At 39.9% G+C, this 19,436-nt stretch overlaps 1 protein-coding gene across 2 annotated transcripts in view; it reads left to right on the plus strand.

Moving 5' to 3' along the window:
- The window catches only part of Ptpmeg2 (Protein tyrosine phosphatase Meg2), a 92,193-nt gene that overhangs the window by 62,801 nt on the left and 9,956 nt on the right, over positions 1-19,436 (plus strand). Inside the window, exons 4-8 of one of the 2 annotated variants that reach the window (XM_067786288.1) lie at positions 13,474-14,438; positions 14,500-14,651; positions 14,712-14,747; positions 16,034-16,263; positions 16,690-16,897. In XM_067786288.1, coding sequence (XP_067642389.1) covers positions 13,474-14,438; positions 14,500-14,651; positions 14,712-14,747; positions 16,034-16,263; positions 16,690-16,897 — 1,591 coding nt within the window. The remainder of the gene's footprint in view (positions 1-13,473; positions 14,439-14,499; positions 14,652-14,711; positions 14,748-16,033; positions 16,264-16,689; positions 16,898-19,436) is intronic. The other variant, XM_067786289.1, reaches the window with a different exon arrangement.

The following is a 19,436-nucleotide window of genomic DNA, read 5'->3' on the forward strand; positions in this document are numbered from 1 at the left end:
AAGGCAGATGAGTTTTCACTGAGAGCTTTTGATGGCAGAAATACACTCAGAGCGCTTGCCAAACACTGCCGAGGGGTGACCCCGTTTAGAAACAACATTCGCTGCGGATAGGTGAGGTTGACAATTGGGTTTGGAGAAGCTATATATTGCGCTGGCAACCTGCAGAGTTGCGCTACACAGCCCCTTGAATCTGGTATTTTAGTCACCTCTTACGACAGGCATACCTACCGCGGGTATATTCTGACCCCCTAACCCGCTGGGGTACCCGCGTACCCCTAGAATGTATTTATTGAATATGGATATCAAATGAAATCTGTTGATGAGTGCTTTAGTAGAGGGTAATTTTCATACCACTGGGTGACTAGGGTCTCGAGATATAGGCCAAAACGTGGACCCGGGTACTCCTGGAATGTGTTTATAGAATATGGATGACAAATGAAAGCTGTTGATGAGTGCTTTAGTAGAGGGTAATTCTCATACCCCTGGGTAGCTAGGGTCTCGAAATATCGGCCAAAACGTGGGCCCGTGAACGTCTCGATAGTGTTTTTACATTATGGGTATCAAATTGAAGCTTTTGATGAGTGCTTTAGTACAGGGTAGTTTTCAAACCTAGTGATGACTAGGGTCTCGAGATATAGGCCAAAACGTGGACCCGGATACACCTAGAATGTGTTTTTACATTATGGGTATCAAATTGAAGCTGCTGACGTGTGCTTTAGTACAGAGTAATTTTTACACCGCTGGGTGACTAGGGTATCGATATATAGGCCAAAACATGGACCCGGATACCACTAGAATGTGTTTTTACATTATGGGTATCAAATTGAAGCTGTTGCTGTATGCTTTAGTACAGAGTAAGTTAAAGAAAGCGTGAAATAAAACACGGAATACAACAAGAATTAGCAACAAAAATTTTAAGAACTGCTCCCCCATTTATGCCTTAGTCTATGTCATCCGGCCACCGTGGTGTGATGGTAGCGTGCTCCGCCTACCACACCGTATGCTCTGGGTTCACACCCCGGACAAAGCAACATCAAAATTTTAGAAATAAGGTTTTTCTATAAACACATTCTATGGGTACCCGGGTACCCCAGCGGGTTAGGGGATCAGAATATATCCGCGGTAGGTATGCCTGTCGTAAGAGGCGACTAAAATACCAGATTCAAGGGGCTGTGTAGCGCAACCCTGCAGGTTGCCAGCGCAATATATAGCTTCTCCAAATCTAATTGTCAACCTCACCTATCTGCGGCGAATCCTGTTTCACTAACAGACGAGGCTCTGGCGACCCTAAGCTCCTCACGGAACATGGGGTTGTGGAAGGAGGGGATGGCCTGAAGGTTTAATATGGCCACATAAATCGTTCCCGAGATGGTCGGGCCAGCACCTTAATGGTGCTGTGGTACCGGAGCGTACCGGATCTGTATCCGGCAAAGGACCATCACATCGATAACACTCCCCAAAGCCTTCGGGGAGCAACCTTATCGCTACAACAACAACAACAGGGGTACCCGGGTCTTGGCCTATATCTCGATACCCTGTGCGTCGATCCTGAATTTTCTTTACTATAAACCTCACGGAGCCCGAGACCTTTCCAACGAATGCAAAACCGTGGAAATCGGTTCGTGCGTTCTGGAGTTATAGCGTCAGGAAGGAAAACCCGACTTATTTTTATATTATAGATATTCACAAAAAACCGAATAATTAGCCTCAGACGGCTGCGAAACTGGTGAAAATTTTATCAGCGCAAAACGCCTTTTTAGTTAATTCTTTTCTGTGTACAACAATATCACCAAAATTACATCAACCACATGAAAGTCTTAAACTTTCCTTCCATAAGAATACATGCAAAGAATATTTTGTTGCTACGTGTCGCGTTGCTTAGTGTGCACGCACTTTAATACGCATTCTAGGTATAATAAATTAGCTCCTGACGTATATTTGCTTGTCGGCGAAGCCTTTTTTGACTTCCATTTAAGTTCATCGCATTTAAATAGCAAATTGTTTAATTTCTCGCAACTTTTGACAGCAGACCACTAACTTAAAACCTATTTTTAAAAATTTAAATCGGGCTCATGTCATTTCAAATTTAAAATACTTTTTTAGAGATAAAATAATGTTTAAGTGGACTATAACAGACTTAAAATGATATTTAATTTAGAACCATGTTTAAACCAATAAAACTATTTTATTTCGACTATGATTACGGGCCATTAAATTTTCAAGCATCCGCTTTCCATTTTTTTATAATATTTTGTCCAGACAACTGAAAAATTTTCTGAAACAACTGCCGTTGTTGTTGTTGTAGCAGTGCATCGCCCGATGCAATAGGTTGGACCGATCACAAATTGTAATCAATGTCCTCTAACGGGAGTCCGAGGAAACTTGATGTTAGAGGCGTTCGTTCCACATTACAATTGAAAAGATGGTTGGTGTCATGTGCGGACACATTGCAAGCAGGACATACATTTTGTATGTCGGGGTTGATTCTGGATAGGTAAGAGTTGAACCTGTTACAGTATCCAGATCTAAGTTGAGCTAGATTAACGCGGTTTTCCCTGTTGTTGTTGTATTAACGATAAAGACACTCCCTGAAGGCTTTGGGGAGTGTTATAGGTGTTGATGGTCCTTTGCCGGATATAGATCCGGTACGTTACCGGTAACGAAGCACCATTAAGGTACTAGCCCGACCATCTCGATTAACGACATTAAACCGTCAAGACCATCCCTCCGTCTCCACCCATAGTTCAATGAGGAGCTTGGGGTCGCCAGAGCCTCGTCTGTTAATGAAACAAGATTCGCCGCGGGTAGGTCAGGTTGACAATTGGGTTGGAGAAGCCATATATTGCGCTGGCAACCCCTTGAGAGGGTTGTGCTACACAACGCCTTGAATCCCTAGGCAGAGTGCGTTACTCTTCTGCGAGTTCTGGGTATTTTTCTTTAAGAACTGGATTCTCCGGGCAATTCCTGACATAGAGGTCTGGCGCATTTTTGTGGATTTCACTGAGCGCATGCTTGTGCTTTTTTGCTTCATACGGCTGTGTTCTCAGGTGCCGTATTTCCTTATAATGCTTACGGAGATGACCCCTTGAGCCCCTGGTAGTTGTAGCCTCATCAATCAGATGTCTGATGGGATGCCCATGTTTCTGGTTATTCAACAGAAAATGTTTGTTCAGCATTTCATTTCTCTCCCTAATGGGTACTCTCGCCTCATTGTGTAGGTGATGTTCTGGGGACATAAGAAGACTACCCGTTGCGGTTCTGAGTTTTTAGTCTTGGCGACCATATAGGGGAGCATGCAATCGGCTGGCCAATTGCTTTGTAAGTGGTGATAAGCGTTTTCTTTGTCCAAGTGCTGCAAGAGCGGATTGTTCTGCAATTTACTTTCATTTCGAAATACACCCTTTCATCCAATATCGCACATTTGACTTTGCTTAAAGGAAAATTTCGAACGTTCTATGTATGTTATTGAGGCAACTGTATCTGCAGCGAGAAAAGTGAGAAGAAAACTAAGTCGAATGACCTACCAACCCCCAAAATGCACCAACGATTGTTGACGTTTCATTCTTAACCCTCAAAAGTGAATATGAGAACTTGTTACAAAAGGGGACTCTCTTTTTAGGCGCTCGCGCACTGTTCAAAAGAAAGATGAGAGAAATTTTACAAATTTTGGGGTTGTGTTTGCCAATTTTATATGTTAAAATAAGTGGACGTGCTTTGAAAAGTCAGAGAAAATAGACACCAAAATGAAAATTGCAAAATTTCGAAACAGACGTATTTTCATCTTCAATAACATTTTTTCTCTAAACTAAAATTTGTTCTTGCAAATTGCAAATGTAAGCAAATTTCTGTGTTTATCATAAAATTGATTTGAAATAAATGTGAGCAAATAAACTGTGCTATATACATACAAACCTCCGCATATACATTTGTACATAAGTATGTGATAATTGAATTGTAAAAAGTGAAATATTTTCTGTTTGACTGGTGAAAAATCGACCGACTGACTAACCGTCTGCTTGGTAAATTTTCAAATGTGTATTTCGTCGGGGAATGGATATACAAATGTACAAAATTATATATATACCACAATATTATTTCAATATGCTAACTTAAAATAATTTTGTAAATATATGATATAATCTATAAATCAAGAGAAAGTTTGACTAAAGTTCTACATAAACTTTTAAATATGCGCATTGGTATGTAAATTAGAACGTCAAACATTTTGCTTCAAATATGCCTTCGAAAAGTTCTCTGTTAGTATATGAGCCCCCAGATCATAATGTAATAATGCAAGGTGTTCTATGTAGTGACATCTCATTTTGAAGGCTCTCATACAATATGAATGATTAAAGAAAAGGGAAGAACAGAAGAGGCCGTTTTCTGAAATAGTATTAAATCTAGTACTTTTTCTTAGAAAAGCACTTCATGCAAAATGGTAACGTCACTAATATTTTGTAATTGGTTTATAAGAATAAAAAGTCAATATAGGTCAAAGCGACTGCCGCGGTATGTAGGTAATGTACTTGTTTACCACAACGAAATTTTTGGCAGCCAGTTCATAGTTCAAAGTAAACATTTTTACTATTTTTATTTAACGGCGTCGTCCTCGTCAATGGCTTGGTATGCGCTTCGAGTGTATTTCTGGCATAAAGACCTTATCAGAAAAAATTAATCTGCCGTTCGGAGACGGCATACTACATGTAGGTCCCACTAATATATAATTATACGGAATTCGGTTTTGAAAAGGAGTATCAAGTGTGTGCTCCAAAGCCAAAGAGAGCGTCTACACATCTAACCAAGCCTTCGCTAATGGGGAAGATATCGAACGAGCTGCTACGATTTCCCATAAGATTGACCGTCCTGCGCGGGAAGAGCATTTGACGAGCATTATATCTAAGAATGTCGCGTTATTTCATATAGCGCAAAGTTCACTCTGATAGTCACCCTAAGTAGCGTTTCCGTGGTCGGGTATATTCTATAGGTGAACAGATGACACAAGCTTGGGAGCGTGTGTATAAGCCAAATATTTCTTTGTGCTTAATACTTTCTACTTAGTATTCCCCTATATTGGGCTTGGGACGGGTCTCATCAAACGACAATTAAATGAAACAAAGCCTGGGATAATATCACTCTTTTTGGTTCTGACCACGGAAAACGTTTTAAGGCCTACGAAGGAAACCGCTGACACCATCGCCATTCAATTGGAAAGCCTGGATTTGATGTCAGATTTGTGGTAAGATACTTCACCGCCAAATACTGATGTTCACGCTTATGGGCGGAAGTCTCGTCCTGATTATAATAAGTTAATGAACCTTTCATAATTAATTTTTCAGCGCCTTCATGCTGATGGAAAATATGTGTATCCAATTTTGTTACGATATGTAAATTTTTCTTCGAGTTATGGCTCCCGAAACATTGAAAATTGCTTAGACAAAAAAAAATGTTTAGTGTTTTCCAATTTAATGTTATAATTCAATTTAGAAACTAAATTCTATTGATACAAAGCTCTTTTTCGCTAAGATATAGCTTATTATTTTCGTCCACGACCCTTTAAAAAATCTTTTATATAAAAGTGGGCGTGGTCCTTAACCGATTTCGTTAATTTTTCTTCAAAGCATTCCTTATAGTAAAGGCAACCTCTCTGCCGAATTTTGTTACGATAGGTTTAACGATTTTTGATTTATGATTAATAATATTTGTAAAATTGATTTTATCACAAGTGGGAGGTGCCACACCCATTTTAAAAAATTTTTCCAAATTTTTATCAAGAGTCAATATTCAACATTCTAGGTCAAATTTCAACATTCTAGGTGTATTATTTACTAAATAATCAGGTTTTTTTGTGTTTTCCAAAATGTTATATATATATAAAAATTGGGCGTGGTTATCATCCGGTTTCGCTCATTTTCTATACCAATCTATTCTGGGTCCAGATAAGCCCGTTTACCAAATTTGGTGAAGATATCTCAATATTTACTCAAGTTATCGTTTTTACGGACAGACGTACGGACGGACATGGCTCAATAAAATTTTTTTTCGATACTGATGATTTTGATATATGGAAGTCTATATCTATCTCGATACCTTTATACCTGTACAATCCAATCAAAGTTAAAAAAACAATTTTAAAATTCAAATTTTAACTAGAGCAATAAGCTATGTATATCTTAGCGAAAAATAGTATTGTGTCAATGATATTTCACTTATCATGTTTTATTATAAGAGGAAATTGGGAGACATTTTTTTTAAACGGGCGGTGCCATCTGCATGCGTCTGAAATTAACTGTACAATTGAAGCTCACGCTGAGTATATAATGTTCGGTTACAACCGAACTTGAAGACCCTTACTTGTTTTTATAATAGGTCAACTCATGAAAATTCGTGGATTGGAGGCATTTGGTAGTGGAGGTAATATTCCGAAGTTTCACTTAGCTTTTTAAAGACTACGATACGAGTATGTATCGTATCCCACGAGACTTTTTTTGATATCGATAACTTTTTGCGATCCTTTAAAGTTGGCACAGGCCCGTATTACGTTTTACGATGAGTGATCGGAACTATTAATAGTGTAATACGTGATGCAATACCAGACAGGTGAAGTCATTATTACAAAATGGAGTCACATTTGACAATACTCGCCCTTATAAATTTAAGTGCTGCTTCTTGATTTATCATAAAAAAATATTACGTTAATACCTTTTTGAAATATGAAGTAATGTGCAGAAAAAAAAACGCCTGCGGTCTGTATTTCCTTTTGTGGCAGAGCTTATTTCCTTTTCCTGAGAAAGAATGGAAAAGTTTTGTTTTTACTCTATCCGCTCTAGATCTTATGCAAGTCTAACTCTCACTGCTATTCTTAATCTCATACATATTCTTCATTTTCCTGTTAATTTCTTTTTACTACTTCTAAAGTATAAATAACGGAACAAAATAGTACCAAAAATGTTCCCTACCCACTACTTCAAAATTCATGTCCGGATTATAAGGGCCGTCAAATTTTTGTTGTTGTTCTACTGATTTTACCTATCTGGTTTTATTGCGTCATGGTGTAATCTTTACAAAAATTCGGTTGTTTGGCAAATTTTTTAGCCCAATCCGAACTATAAGGACCATGTCTGATAAAACTTTGGCCCGTCACATGACATTTACAGTTTCGGAAGAAAAACGTAAAACGACCATTTCAATCAATGCTTTATAATACAATATTATAATTTAGTGGAATTCCGCTTATTCCAAATCTTCTGCTAACGTCCGAATCGCTAAACTGTTGAATAAATAACTCCAATATTGAATAATGCAAAAATGGCCTTTATTAAAGTACTTCACAGTAACACTTATACTTCGCAACTAATAGCTTGCTTATACCAAACTGATTGTCGTGCCTCTACTGTTGCTGCCTTTTATACTCTATTATTTCTCGTTCGCATACTTCTAGGCGCTTCCATAATTTACTTAGTTACTGCTATAAAATTATAACTACAGATGCACGTGTGTAGCTTCTCATATGCGCGTGTATATGTGAGTGACACTTCCACAGATAATTGCCTACTTTTGGGAGCATCACAGATAAGATATATGCATGTGTTTGTGCGTCTCTTCTCCGCTGCTCGTATGCGCATATGTGTAGACATAATGATTGATTTGTTGATGTGCATACAAGTCACTGCTTAGTATCGGCTTAGAGATGATAGTACCCCTTAGTGTTGCTACTATTCGTCACACTGCCCTCCACCTAAGTCTGATCGTCCCGATCAGACATATTTCCTGATCTATACGCCGCTAGCATCTCCAAATGTACCACTCTTCTACTTCGTGGTTTCCCAATGGTTTGTATGCGGTAGAAGGCATCATAGATCTTCTTCACAACTTTGTACGGGCCTTCCCAACTGCACCGAAATTTGGATGGAACACCTTTCTGCCGGTGAGGGTTGTATAACAGTACCAAATCTCCCTCCCAGAAACCTTCCGAATTATTTTTCTTGTAATACCTCTGTTTTATCGTACTACTCATTACCTTGGGCCGTTCCCTCACACTCTGTTGTTTGGCCAATGAACTACTTCGTAGAGCTTGCGCTTGACGGATTGGCTTCGCATAATCAGTATCGTTCCCACGTTTCACAACAGCAGTGCGCCCGGCTTGAAACTACCCTCGCATTCTTTCTGGGAAATTCGTTCCTTCGTTTTTGTGCGTCCATTTGGTTTTGTGAATGCCAGTGTTTCTCTCGCAGGTACTTTTGATTTCGCTTTATTTGGCCCATTCGATCCATCAACCTTTGCCTTTGACTTTCGTGGTCTTTGTCGAGTCTTCTCCACCAGTACTCGATTACTACTGAACCCTTTCTCCAAACTGAAGTTAAGTGGTATATCCTGGTTCTTATAACGCATAATCCTTCTCTGCATGTCGATCCTGATGTCATGGTCAACTAAGAAGTCCACTCCCAATATGACTTCATCAATAATCTCCGCTACAAGGAATTTGTGTAGAAACATGACCTTCCCCATTAAGATTTCACAGATCACTTCTCCCATGACTTGGTTATACTCGCCGTACGCAACCTTGCTCCAGGTAATGGCTTTACTCTCCTGTAGACCAAATCAGATCGAATCAAGGAATGAGATGCGCTCCTATCTACAGTCAGTACACGGTAAGACTGCTTGATTTCCTTCCAATTTGCGACACAGATATCACAGGAAATTCAACAGCTGGGGCAAGTTTTCGATATTTACATCTGACTCGCTCTTGCTTATCTCCTCCAGCTTTGCGTTTACGGCCACCCAAGTTGGAACTGTTAGGGTTGGTGTTGCAATAACGCGCAATGTGCCCTGGCTTTCCACACTTAAAGCATTTGCCTGTATCATTATTGTTCTGTTGCGTTCCTTTTAAAGCTTCTAAAATTTCGTCTACCCACTCTGGCCTTTCTACTTCCACACGGCGTGCTTTGAAAACTGGCTTACACAGAAGCGACTCGGTTTCCTGAATGTTGGCTTTGGGTTTGCGTATGTAGCTCGCTTTGTTTCGACGTCTCGTATGCCATTTATAAAGCTCTGAATCTTTACCCTTTCAGTGTAGTCCACGGGCGCGTCCGCATTCGCTAAATGTGCCAGCCTTTCAACATCCGACGCAAACTCTTGCAATGTTTCACCAGGCCTCTGGAAGCGGTTCAGTAACTCTATTTGGTATATCTGTCTCCTATGCTCAGTTCCGTATCGTCTCTCTAGAGCGCCCATCAATGCTTCATAACAGTTTGGTTCGCCCTCTGGAATGGTTTGTAAAATCTCAGCTGCAGGCCCTTTCAATGCCATGAACAGTGCAGCAACTTTATCTTTCTTCAGCATTCCAGTTGTTCACTGTTGAGGTCTTCTCAAATTATAGCTTAAAGACCTGGAAAGGAACAGAACCGTCAAAGGATGGTGTTTTTACCTTTGGATTACTCGTTGAAACTGCTGGGCGGTTTAGTTGCAACTGCTCGATACGACCTCTCAAAGCATCCACCTCGGCCTCGATTTTTTCCTCAAACTGTACAATTTTTTCGTCCATGCGCGCTTCGAGTTTGATGATATACGCGCCTCTTGTGCTTCTAGTTGTACTGTTATGCGTGTCTCTTGTTCTTTCAGTTGAGTTGCCATATATGTCTTTTGTTTTTCCAGCTGTGATGAAATTTGTGTTTCCTGTGCTTCAATCTTGGCTGTTATGCGTGTCTCCCCCGATCCCATATATGTCTTCTATTCTGCCAGTTTAGATGTTATATTTATCTTTTGTTCTTCCAGTTGAGATGACACTGTCGATGTTTGAGCAGATATTGCAGCAAAAATCATGTTCAAGTCTGTAGGGGTAACTGTCTGCGGTGTTTCATTTTTCTCCTCCAATTTTGTTGTCTCATCGCCATCAAGATGAAAGACATACTCTTCTACGTCAATTCCTTCTAATTCCATTGCCTCTCGTAGTCGTGCCTGAAGTTCGAGTTTAACGCCGGTTGTATTCATTCCACGGCTCTCCAACTCCTCCTTCAGTTGCTGGATCTTCAATTCACTTAACTTTGCCATGTCCTTGTTTTCCTCTAGAATTTATTCAACAATTCCTCTTCTGACACCAATTGTAACGAATTTAGTGGAATTCCGCTTATTCCAAATCTTCTGCTAACGTTCGAATCGCTAAACTGTTGAATAAATAACTTGATTAAGTCTCTATGTTGACACGCGTCAAAAGCAACGCGCCCCTAAAGTTGTATCAGATATGGCCCTAAGGCCGAACTGTTCGGTAAACGAACCCACACCGAATGTTCGGTCGAACTCTAAGTACGTATGCATGTATATAAATAACCGTATAGAGAAAGCCAATAAATAGGTATCAAAGAAAAAACAGTACATTGTTAAAAACAAAATATGAACATTTAAGATATGAGTTGACCACGTAACAAATAAATAGTTACGAATATTTTTTCACTAATCTGATGTTAGAAAGAACGCTTTTTTGTTTTTAAACTAAGCAGGTCCTCAATTTCCGCTTCCAAGTACTATATTTAGACATGTGTAAAAGACATACATATTAGGGAAGCTTTTTCAGCATCGCTTCTAGCAGATTCGGATTCCACATACAATTCTTATAACAAAACATCATAAAACAAAGCTATTAAGTCATTTAAAGTCAAAAGCAATTTATAATCACCCAAAGACACCTCCAGGCCAAGCTCAGTTAGAGGTCCTGCTTTTAGGGATTGTAACAGAAAGTTTATCTTTAGTTTAAGCCTAAGCGCAAAGGTCCACTGCTTTGATTTAGTGATTAATAGCCTCTTGGCCTAGGTGCAATTATGGTATTTTCAGGAATTGTAGTCAAGACTTAAAGCTGCTTAGACGGTTAAAAGATTGAGCCTATGTTAGCTTAGGTTGAACTGACTGGTCCGTGAGGACCTCACATAAACAGAATGAGACCATAGTGTTACTAGAAGTTTGTTTAATGACCAAACTGAAGAGCTCTACCAGAAACTTGGACCAAAGTTGAAAAATATATCCGTCCTCTTGGCAAATACTAGATGCTTTATAGGACGTATAAAGGGTGGTTCGGCTCGGTTCATGACCTGGTTCAAGTTTTGCCAAAGTGTTCGTACCACTGAACCGAACCGCTTCGTTTTTTGATTTAACCAATAGAGGTATGTGCACATATAGGACTTGCAGATATTTTCAAACCACAATAAAGCACTTAAAATTAGTTAAACTGGCAGAGCATATACATTTTATTAGAATTTGTTACGTCAGCTGTTTTTTGATCAGAATTTGGTAACTGCGATTCTGCTTCATATGATAAATTGTATTGCTGCAAAAAACAAACAAAATATGTAGTAAAATGGATAACAAATTGTAAAATGCAAGCATTTTTATACTCAGTTGAGCAAAGCTCACAGAGTATATTAATTTTGTTCGCATAACGGTACCCTGTAACGGTACCCTGTAAACTAATCGAGATAGAAATTCATTTAGCCATGTCCGTCCGTCCGTCCGTAAACACGATAACTTGAGTAAATTTTGAGGTATCTTGATGAAATTTGGCATATAAGTTCCTGGGCACTCATCTCAGATCGCTATTTAAAACGAACGAAATCGGATTATAACCACGCCCACTTTTTCGATATCGAAAAACCGAAAAAGTGCGATAATTCATTACCAAAGACGGATAAAGCGATGAAACTTAGTAGGTGGGTTGAGCTTATGACGCAGAATAGAAAATAAGCAAAATTTTGGACAATGGGCTTGCCAACGCCCACTTTTAAAATAAGGTAATTTAAAAGTTTTGCAAGCTGTAATTTGGCAGTCGTGGAAGATATCATGATGAAATTTGGCAGGAACGTTACTCCTATTACTATATGTGTTCTAACTAAGAATTAGCAAAATCGGATGACGAACACGCCCACTCTTCAAAAAAAAAATTTTTAAAGTCAAATTTGAACAAAAATTTAATATCTTTGCAGTATATAAGTAAATTATGGCAACATTCAACGCCAGTAATGATATGGTGCAACAAAATACAAAAATAAAAGAAAATTTCAAAATGGGCGTGGCTCCCCCCTTTTCATTTGATTTGTCTAGAATACTTTTAATGCTATAAGTCGAACAAAAATGTACCAATCCTTGTGAAATTTGGCAAGGCATAGCTTCTATGACGATAACTGTTTTCTGTGAAAATGGGCGAAATCGGTTGAAGCCACGCCCAGTTTTTATACACAGTCGACCGTCGGTCCTTCCTCGGCCGTTAACACGATAACTTGAGCAAAAATCGATATATCTTTACTAAACTTAGTTCACGTACTTATCTGAACTGACTTTATCTTGGTATTAAAAATGGGCGAAATCCGACTACGACCACGCCCATATCGAAAATTTCGAAAAATGAAAAAATGCCATAATTCTATACCAAATACGAAAAAAGGGATGAAACATGGAGATTGGATTGGTTTTTTGACGCAAAATATAACTTTAGAAAAAACTTTGTAAAATGGGTGTGACACCTACCATATTAAGTAGAAGAAAATGAAAAAGTTCTGCAGGGCGAAATCAAAAGCCCTTGGAATCATGGCAGGAATACTGTTCGTAGTATGACATATATAAATAAACTAGCGATACCCGACAGATGATGTTCTGGGTCACCCTGATCCACCCTCGAAAACGCCTTCACATATACATATAAGGGCCACTCCCTTTTAAAACCCTCATTAATACCTTTAATTTCATACCCGTATCGTACAACCCTGGTCCACCTTTATGGCGATATCCCGAAATGGCGCCCACCTATAGAACTTTGGCCCACTCCCTTTTAAAATACTCTTTAATACCTTCCATTTGATACCCATGTCATACAAACACATTCCAGTGTTACCCTAGGTTCATTTTCCTACGTGGTGATTTTCCCTTATTTTGTCTCCAAAGCTCTCAGCTGAGTATGTAATGTTCGGTTACACCCGAACTTAGCTTTTCCTTGTTTGCCATTGTGTGTTGTTATTGTTTTTGCTACAAGTTCAACGGTCACTTCATACATTTTTTAACATTAATTTAAAACTTTTGGTTGAGTTTTAAAACCGTTTTTCGAATTTATTGATAATTTTTCGTACGGTTCAAAATCAAATATTTGTACAAAATGGTTAAAAAAAAGTAAAAAATGAATAATTTCCATAAAATATGTAGGCATTTACAAAATCACTACTTTTATACTACAAAAGGTAGTTTTTTATTACATTTTTCGCTGAAGGGGATTGAACTATTCCCCGTTTTCCGTACTTCGTAAAAGCAACGCGTCCTAATTTTTAAATTTTGGAGTGTCAAAGCTCTGCCATCATTAGAGAACAAACCTCTGGTAATTGAATCATGGAGCAAACCTCTTGTGATTTAATCATGATATTAATGTACTTTTGCAGTTTTGCTAAATTTTTGTTTGTTTTATTATTATTGTATATTTAAATTTTATTTCATTTTCGATTATAGGGAGGCTATCCGGCACGTTTAAAAAAAGTGTTAATTGTAACAGCGCCTTTGTGGTTCAAAGCTCCATTCAAAATTTTGCGATTATTTGTGAGAGAAAAATTGCGTGAACGTGTCTTCACTGTATCTGTGCCGACATTGGGGCTTCACGTGCCACTAAAAGCATTACCCCTGCATCTTGGCGGTGCATTGGAAATCGATCACGCCACATGGTTGCTACAGTGCCGCAAATCGATGACGAATCGTGAAGACGAACTGCTCGCCAATATTGAGCAAGTGGCTTTTAACCGAAGCAGCAACAACTTAAGTACAACAACAAATAGTATTGGCAATATTGTTATCAATTCAATTGTCATTAGTGGTGACAATAGCAAGAACATTAACAGTAATAGTAGTAGTAATATTAATAATATAAATACTGCAACAACCACAATAACAAACGGTGATTGTAGTCGACGATTATTAGGTGGTGAGGAACCCAACGAAAATATTGCAATAAACGATCTTTGTACTGTTATTTCATCACCCATAAGCGGATTAAAACGAGATAGTTTCAACACAACAACGTCATCATCATTGCCAACGATTAACCAAATTGATTCTGAATCGGTGGTAGTGGGAACATCGCTGGCAGTTGGTGTCCCCGCGCTAAACGGTTTGGATGACAGTGGCGCTCAAGGATCGGTGTCTCTGGTGAATGGTTGTGTAGTAGTTCCAGCAACAGCAACGGTAACAAGTAGCGGTAGCTCGAACGGTTCATCCGGCTTAAGTGAGTTGTGGTCGGAAAACCCGCCAAGTAGTGCTTCGTCGGGGTTTAGTGATGACGACAGCCTGGCTGGACAGGAGGGAGATCCAAAAACAATTGAACAAATTGTTCAAATGGTAAAAGAGCTTGGCCGTAGAGGTCTGGTGAAGGAGTATGCGGAAATACGAAATCGTGCGCCCGAAGGCACATTCAGTCATGCAAGGTTAGTCAAATCATGTGATTATTTATGAATGAAGAACCAATAGACTTTGATTGAATTGTAGGATGCGGAATAACCTAACGAAAAATCGTTATACGGATGTACTTTGTTACGATCACAGTAGAGTAGTGTTGTCAAGGGAGGATGGTGATGACTACATAAACGCCAATTTCGTCGACGGATATAAACAGAAGAATGCATATATCTCAACACAAGGTAAATAGGTACATTCCACTTAATGCAAATTGCCTGTTAAATTCTTGTTAAAAAATCTAGGTGAAGGGAAACAATTTTCGAAATTTGTAATAACGTGTGAGTCCAAATGAACCTATGAATCCAAATGAAGCAAAAATGCTTGAAGGAAAAATTATATAGGATGCCACAATCGTCTAATGAAATAATAGCACCCGATTGGCGCACTCAATTGGCTGTGGAAAAAATCAAAACGACAAAGAATAGAAAATGAGCCATAAATAAAAACTTTCGCAGTACATTTGAAGTGATGATAAGGTCAATTGACTTCAAATGGCCATTTAGGACAATTCCGTTTGATCTTATAACCATTTCCGGAAAAAGGCAGTAACCATATTTTTGCTGTATCGAGACCAGCATAAAAAACAAAGAAATGTTCGCAGGATGCATAAAATATTGAGTTGAATAAGTTCTTCCTATTTAAAAAAATCCTCACAGAACCGTTATTTCAATGCAATTAAACTAGTATATACGGAACCAGCCCCGCAGGCGAAAATTTGGAAAATCTCTGAACAAATTGAATGCCAGCACAACTTTTGCTGTACTGCTTGTCCTTATGTCCACTTGAAAAAAAAAAACTGACGTGACGTTATGACCATTTCAAAAAAAAAAAAAAAACAGAATGATCATAACATCAACATCGTTGAAATTTTAGCCATTTAAAATTTGACTTTCTGACCATTCTCTATGGTCATAATTTTAATTAACCTTTTTGTTGTTGTAGCGATAAGAACACTCCCCGAAGGCCTTGGGAAGTGTTATCGATGTTGGTGGTCCTTTGCCGGATGCAGATCCGGTACGTTCTGGTAACAAGCACCATTAAGGCACTAGCCCGGGAACGATTTAGTATGACCACATGAGACTTTTAAGGTCCGCCCTCCCACCCCCTAGATTCGTTAAGGACTTGGGGTCGCCAGAGCCTCGGCTGTTAAAGTAACAGGTTTCGCCACGGGTAGGTGAGGTTGACAATTGGGTTGGAGAAACTATATTTTGCGCTAGCAACACCTTGAATCAATTTGGTATTTTAGTCGCCTCTTACGGTAGGCATACCTGCCGCGGGAATATTCTAAGCCCCCTGACCCGCGGGGGGTCATAAGGTGGATTGACTGATTTGAATTTTTCGAAAATTATATAAAGTTTAATGTTTCAATGGAAACAGAATTATGTATTCAATTAATTGATAAAAGCGAAGCTCATAAATTTGTGTACCTATTAAAAGAGAAAATTAAAAATTTAAGGTGTTCTTAGTAATCGCTGTAAAAATAAGCATAAAAAGAGTGCCCTATGTTAATGGTCAATCGTCTGCTCCTTCAGGTTGGATCATAAATACTTTATTTTTCTTTCAGGTCCATTACCCAAAACATCCCAGGATTTTTGGCGAATGATTTGGGAACAACATTGCTTAGTTGTGGTTATGACAACACGTGTTATGGAACGTGGACGAGTCAAATGTGGCCAATATTGGGAACCGACTGAGAATAGTTCCTTAGAATTCGGAAACTTCCATGTGCGAACACTTAGTATAGAAATAAATGAAGATTATACAGTAGCATCATTACAATTGAAAAATCTTAAGGTAAATAAAAATTATTTATGTATGCACGGATTAGTTTTGTTTGAAAATCACTTGTAATTATTCCGAATGTCGTTATCAGAGTAGATCGTAAAAATCAAAATTTACCACAGTGACGATTCTGTTTGTTTAAACTTGGTCGAACGAGTACTAATCGACCTGTCCTAATGAAATGGTCGTGGCTTAAAAATTTTGATAAATAGGCCATATCTCTGAATGTCGGTTGGTAAGGTTTTAACTCAAAAAATACACTTTTCGTTAGGGGCATATGAAGCTTTAATTCATTTCACATTTCGTGAAGGACTTAAATAGGTTAAGAATAACGTACTTCATATCCTATCTCTTAGCATCTAAATATTTATTAAAATGAAAATTGTAAACGCTTTACATTATTGCTTAACTTGAATTCGGATCATTTTATTATTTCAGACTGACGAAATTAGAAACGTTTCACATTGGCAATTTACAAGTTGGCCCGATTATGGTGTGCCCAGTACCGCAATGGCAATGCTAAATTTTTTACAAAAAGTACGGGAAAAGCAAGCAGCTATGGTGAAAGCGTTAGGCGACACTTGGGCAGGACATGCACGAGGACCCCCAATTGTAGTGCACTGTAGTGCGGGCATTGGTCGAACAGGTATGTATACATGTACACTATATCGACTGCATAGTGAAATAGCACTCCATATCGGCGTCCAATTCGAAAACGTTTAAATTGTTAATCAGAATTAAAAAAAAAACAACCCTATCAGCATAAATTCAATACATTTTGGCCAGCAATTGCGTAAAGCTCACACAGCTCATCATTATACCTCCCGCTGATTCTTTCTTGAATGACAACAAGTACTTCGACTTGTCTTCATTTACCGCAAGACTCACTATTTTTGCTTCCTTATCTAATCCGGAGAATGTAGAACTCACGGCGCGTTTCCTAAGGCCAATAATATCAATATTGTAACGAATTTTGGGGAATTCCGCTTATTCCAAACCTTCTGCTAACGTTCGAATCGCTAAACTGTTGAATAAATAACTCCATCATTCAATAATGCAAAATGGGGTTTATTAGACTACTTTGAAAATACTTCACAATAACACTTATACTAACTGCCTCAGGCTTAACTATATCCCGAAGTCTTGGCACACGGTTAGGGTTATTTTCATTCCGAAGGCCGGCAGAAGCTCTCATGTATCACCTAAGGATTTCAGGCCAATCAGTCTCTCGTCGTTTCTTCTTAAGACGTTTGAGCGGTTGATTGACCTGTACCTACGGGAAAGGATACCTCGGGGGTTACTGTCGGCTTCACAACATGCGTACTGCAAGGGCAGATCGACGGAAACGGCTCTCCATTCGATTGTAAAGCAAATAGAGGGGTCCCTAGAACACAAAGAGTATGCTCTGGGTGCCTTTCTAGACATCGAGGGAGCTTTTAACAATGTCTTACCGGGGTCAATCGAAAGAGCTCTGGTGGGTTTAGGAGTCGAGGCGGCTCTGGTTGAATTTATTAGCAAACTTCTATGCGGCAGAATTGTCGCAGCGGAGTGGGGAGGGGCCATAATTAAGAGGAAGGTGTGCAGGGGCACGCCACAGGGGGGTGTCCTATCTCCTCTCCTCTGGGTTGTGGTAGTCAACGAGCTCCTTGTGGAGCTGGAAGCCAATGGTTGTCGGGTGGTTGCCTATGCAGATGACCTCGCTATCCTAGTCAGAGGCAAATTTCTGGGCGCCCTGCGCGATGTTCTTCAGGGCTACCTGGATACTGTGGCTAGGTTGGCTGAATCATGTGGATTGGCGGTCAACCCGGGAAAAACGGAATTGGTCCTTTTCACAAGAAGATATAAGGTGCCCGATTTCAGAACTCCCTCGATTGCAGGGGTACCGTTGGTACTTTCTGATAGGGTTAAATATTTGGGGATTGTTTTGGACAAGAAACTGTCCTGGAGACCCAATGCGGAAGATCGGGCCAGGAAGGCCGCCATTGCCTTGTACTGCTGCAGAGGAGCTATCGGAAAGAGATGGGGACTCTCGCCAAGAATAGTACACTGGCTTTATGAGATGGTGGTCAAACCGATTCTGCTATATGGGGTGCTGGTCTGGTGGAAAGCACTGGACACGGCGAGCACCTCCAAAATGTTAGTGTCAGTGCAACGGACGGCGCTGATCGGTATCAGTGGCGCTCTCAGAACAACGCCTACCTTGGCACTGAACGTCATGCTGAACATATACCCAGTAGATATTGCGGGAAAGGCGGCCGCGGCAAGGTCGTTGGTCAGGCTTCGTGATATGGGATATAGACTTTCTGACCGCGGACACTCTAGCCTTCTTACCAGTTTCGACTTCATCCCGGACAGAACGGACTACTGTATGCCGATAACAGCTCCCTATACAACCTTCACCCCAGTTATTCCAGAGAGAGAGGATTGGGGAAGAGGAATTATCTGGGGCATGGGACCGGTTAACTTGTTCACGGATGGGTCAAAGCTGGATGGAAAGGTTGGTGGGGGGGTCTTTTGTCAAGAGCTAAATTTAAGCCGCAAGTTTAAGTTGGCTGATCACTGCAGTGTATTCCAAGCGGAAATTGCTGCGATTAAGGATGCGGTGGATGGAATGCTATCCAGTGCTACCACGGTTAGGGAATTTAACATCTACTCTGATAGCCAATCGGCTATCAAGGCCTTGAGCTCAACTACAGTGCGATCGAGGGTGGTCTGGGAGTGCCTGACCTCGCTTGCGATTGCATCGAATTATTTTACAATTAAGATTATCTGGGTCCCGGGCCATAGTGATATCCCGGGTAACTGTCAAGCGGATCTCTTAGCCCGCATCGGTACAACTGAACCGGATGAAGATGGCTGTAGGGACTTCGGGATCCCGCTGGCCACCTGTGGATTGCTCCTCCATAGCTGGGCCTCGAATCAGCTCAGCAAACGTTGGGCGGATACCACGTCTTGCAGGGTAGCAAGATCTTTCTGGCCGAAAGTGGATGGCAGGAGGTCTGCTGAAATAATTGGGTTCACTAAGGCTCACCTATCAATGGTCATTGGGGTTTTGACAGGGCACTGTCCCATGGGTATCCATGCGGTACGTCTCAATATACTGGAAACTCCATCCTGCTGCAGCTGTATGGAGGATGATGAGGTGGAATCACCAAATCACTTTATGCTTGATTGTCCAGCTTTTG

The sequence above is a fragment of the Eurosta solidaginis genome, chromosome 4, assembly GCF_040869045.1.
Source record: "Eurosta solidaginis isolate ZX-2024a chromosome 4, ASM4086904v1, whole genome shotgun sequence".
Lineage (NCBI taxonomy): Eukaryota > Metazoa > Arthropoda > Insecta > Diptera > Tephritidae > Eurosta > Eurosta solidaginis.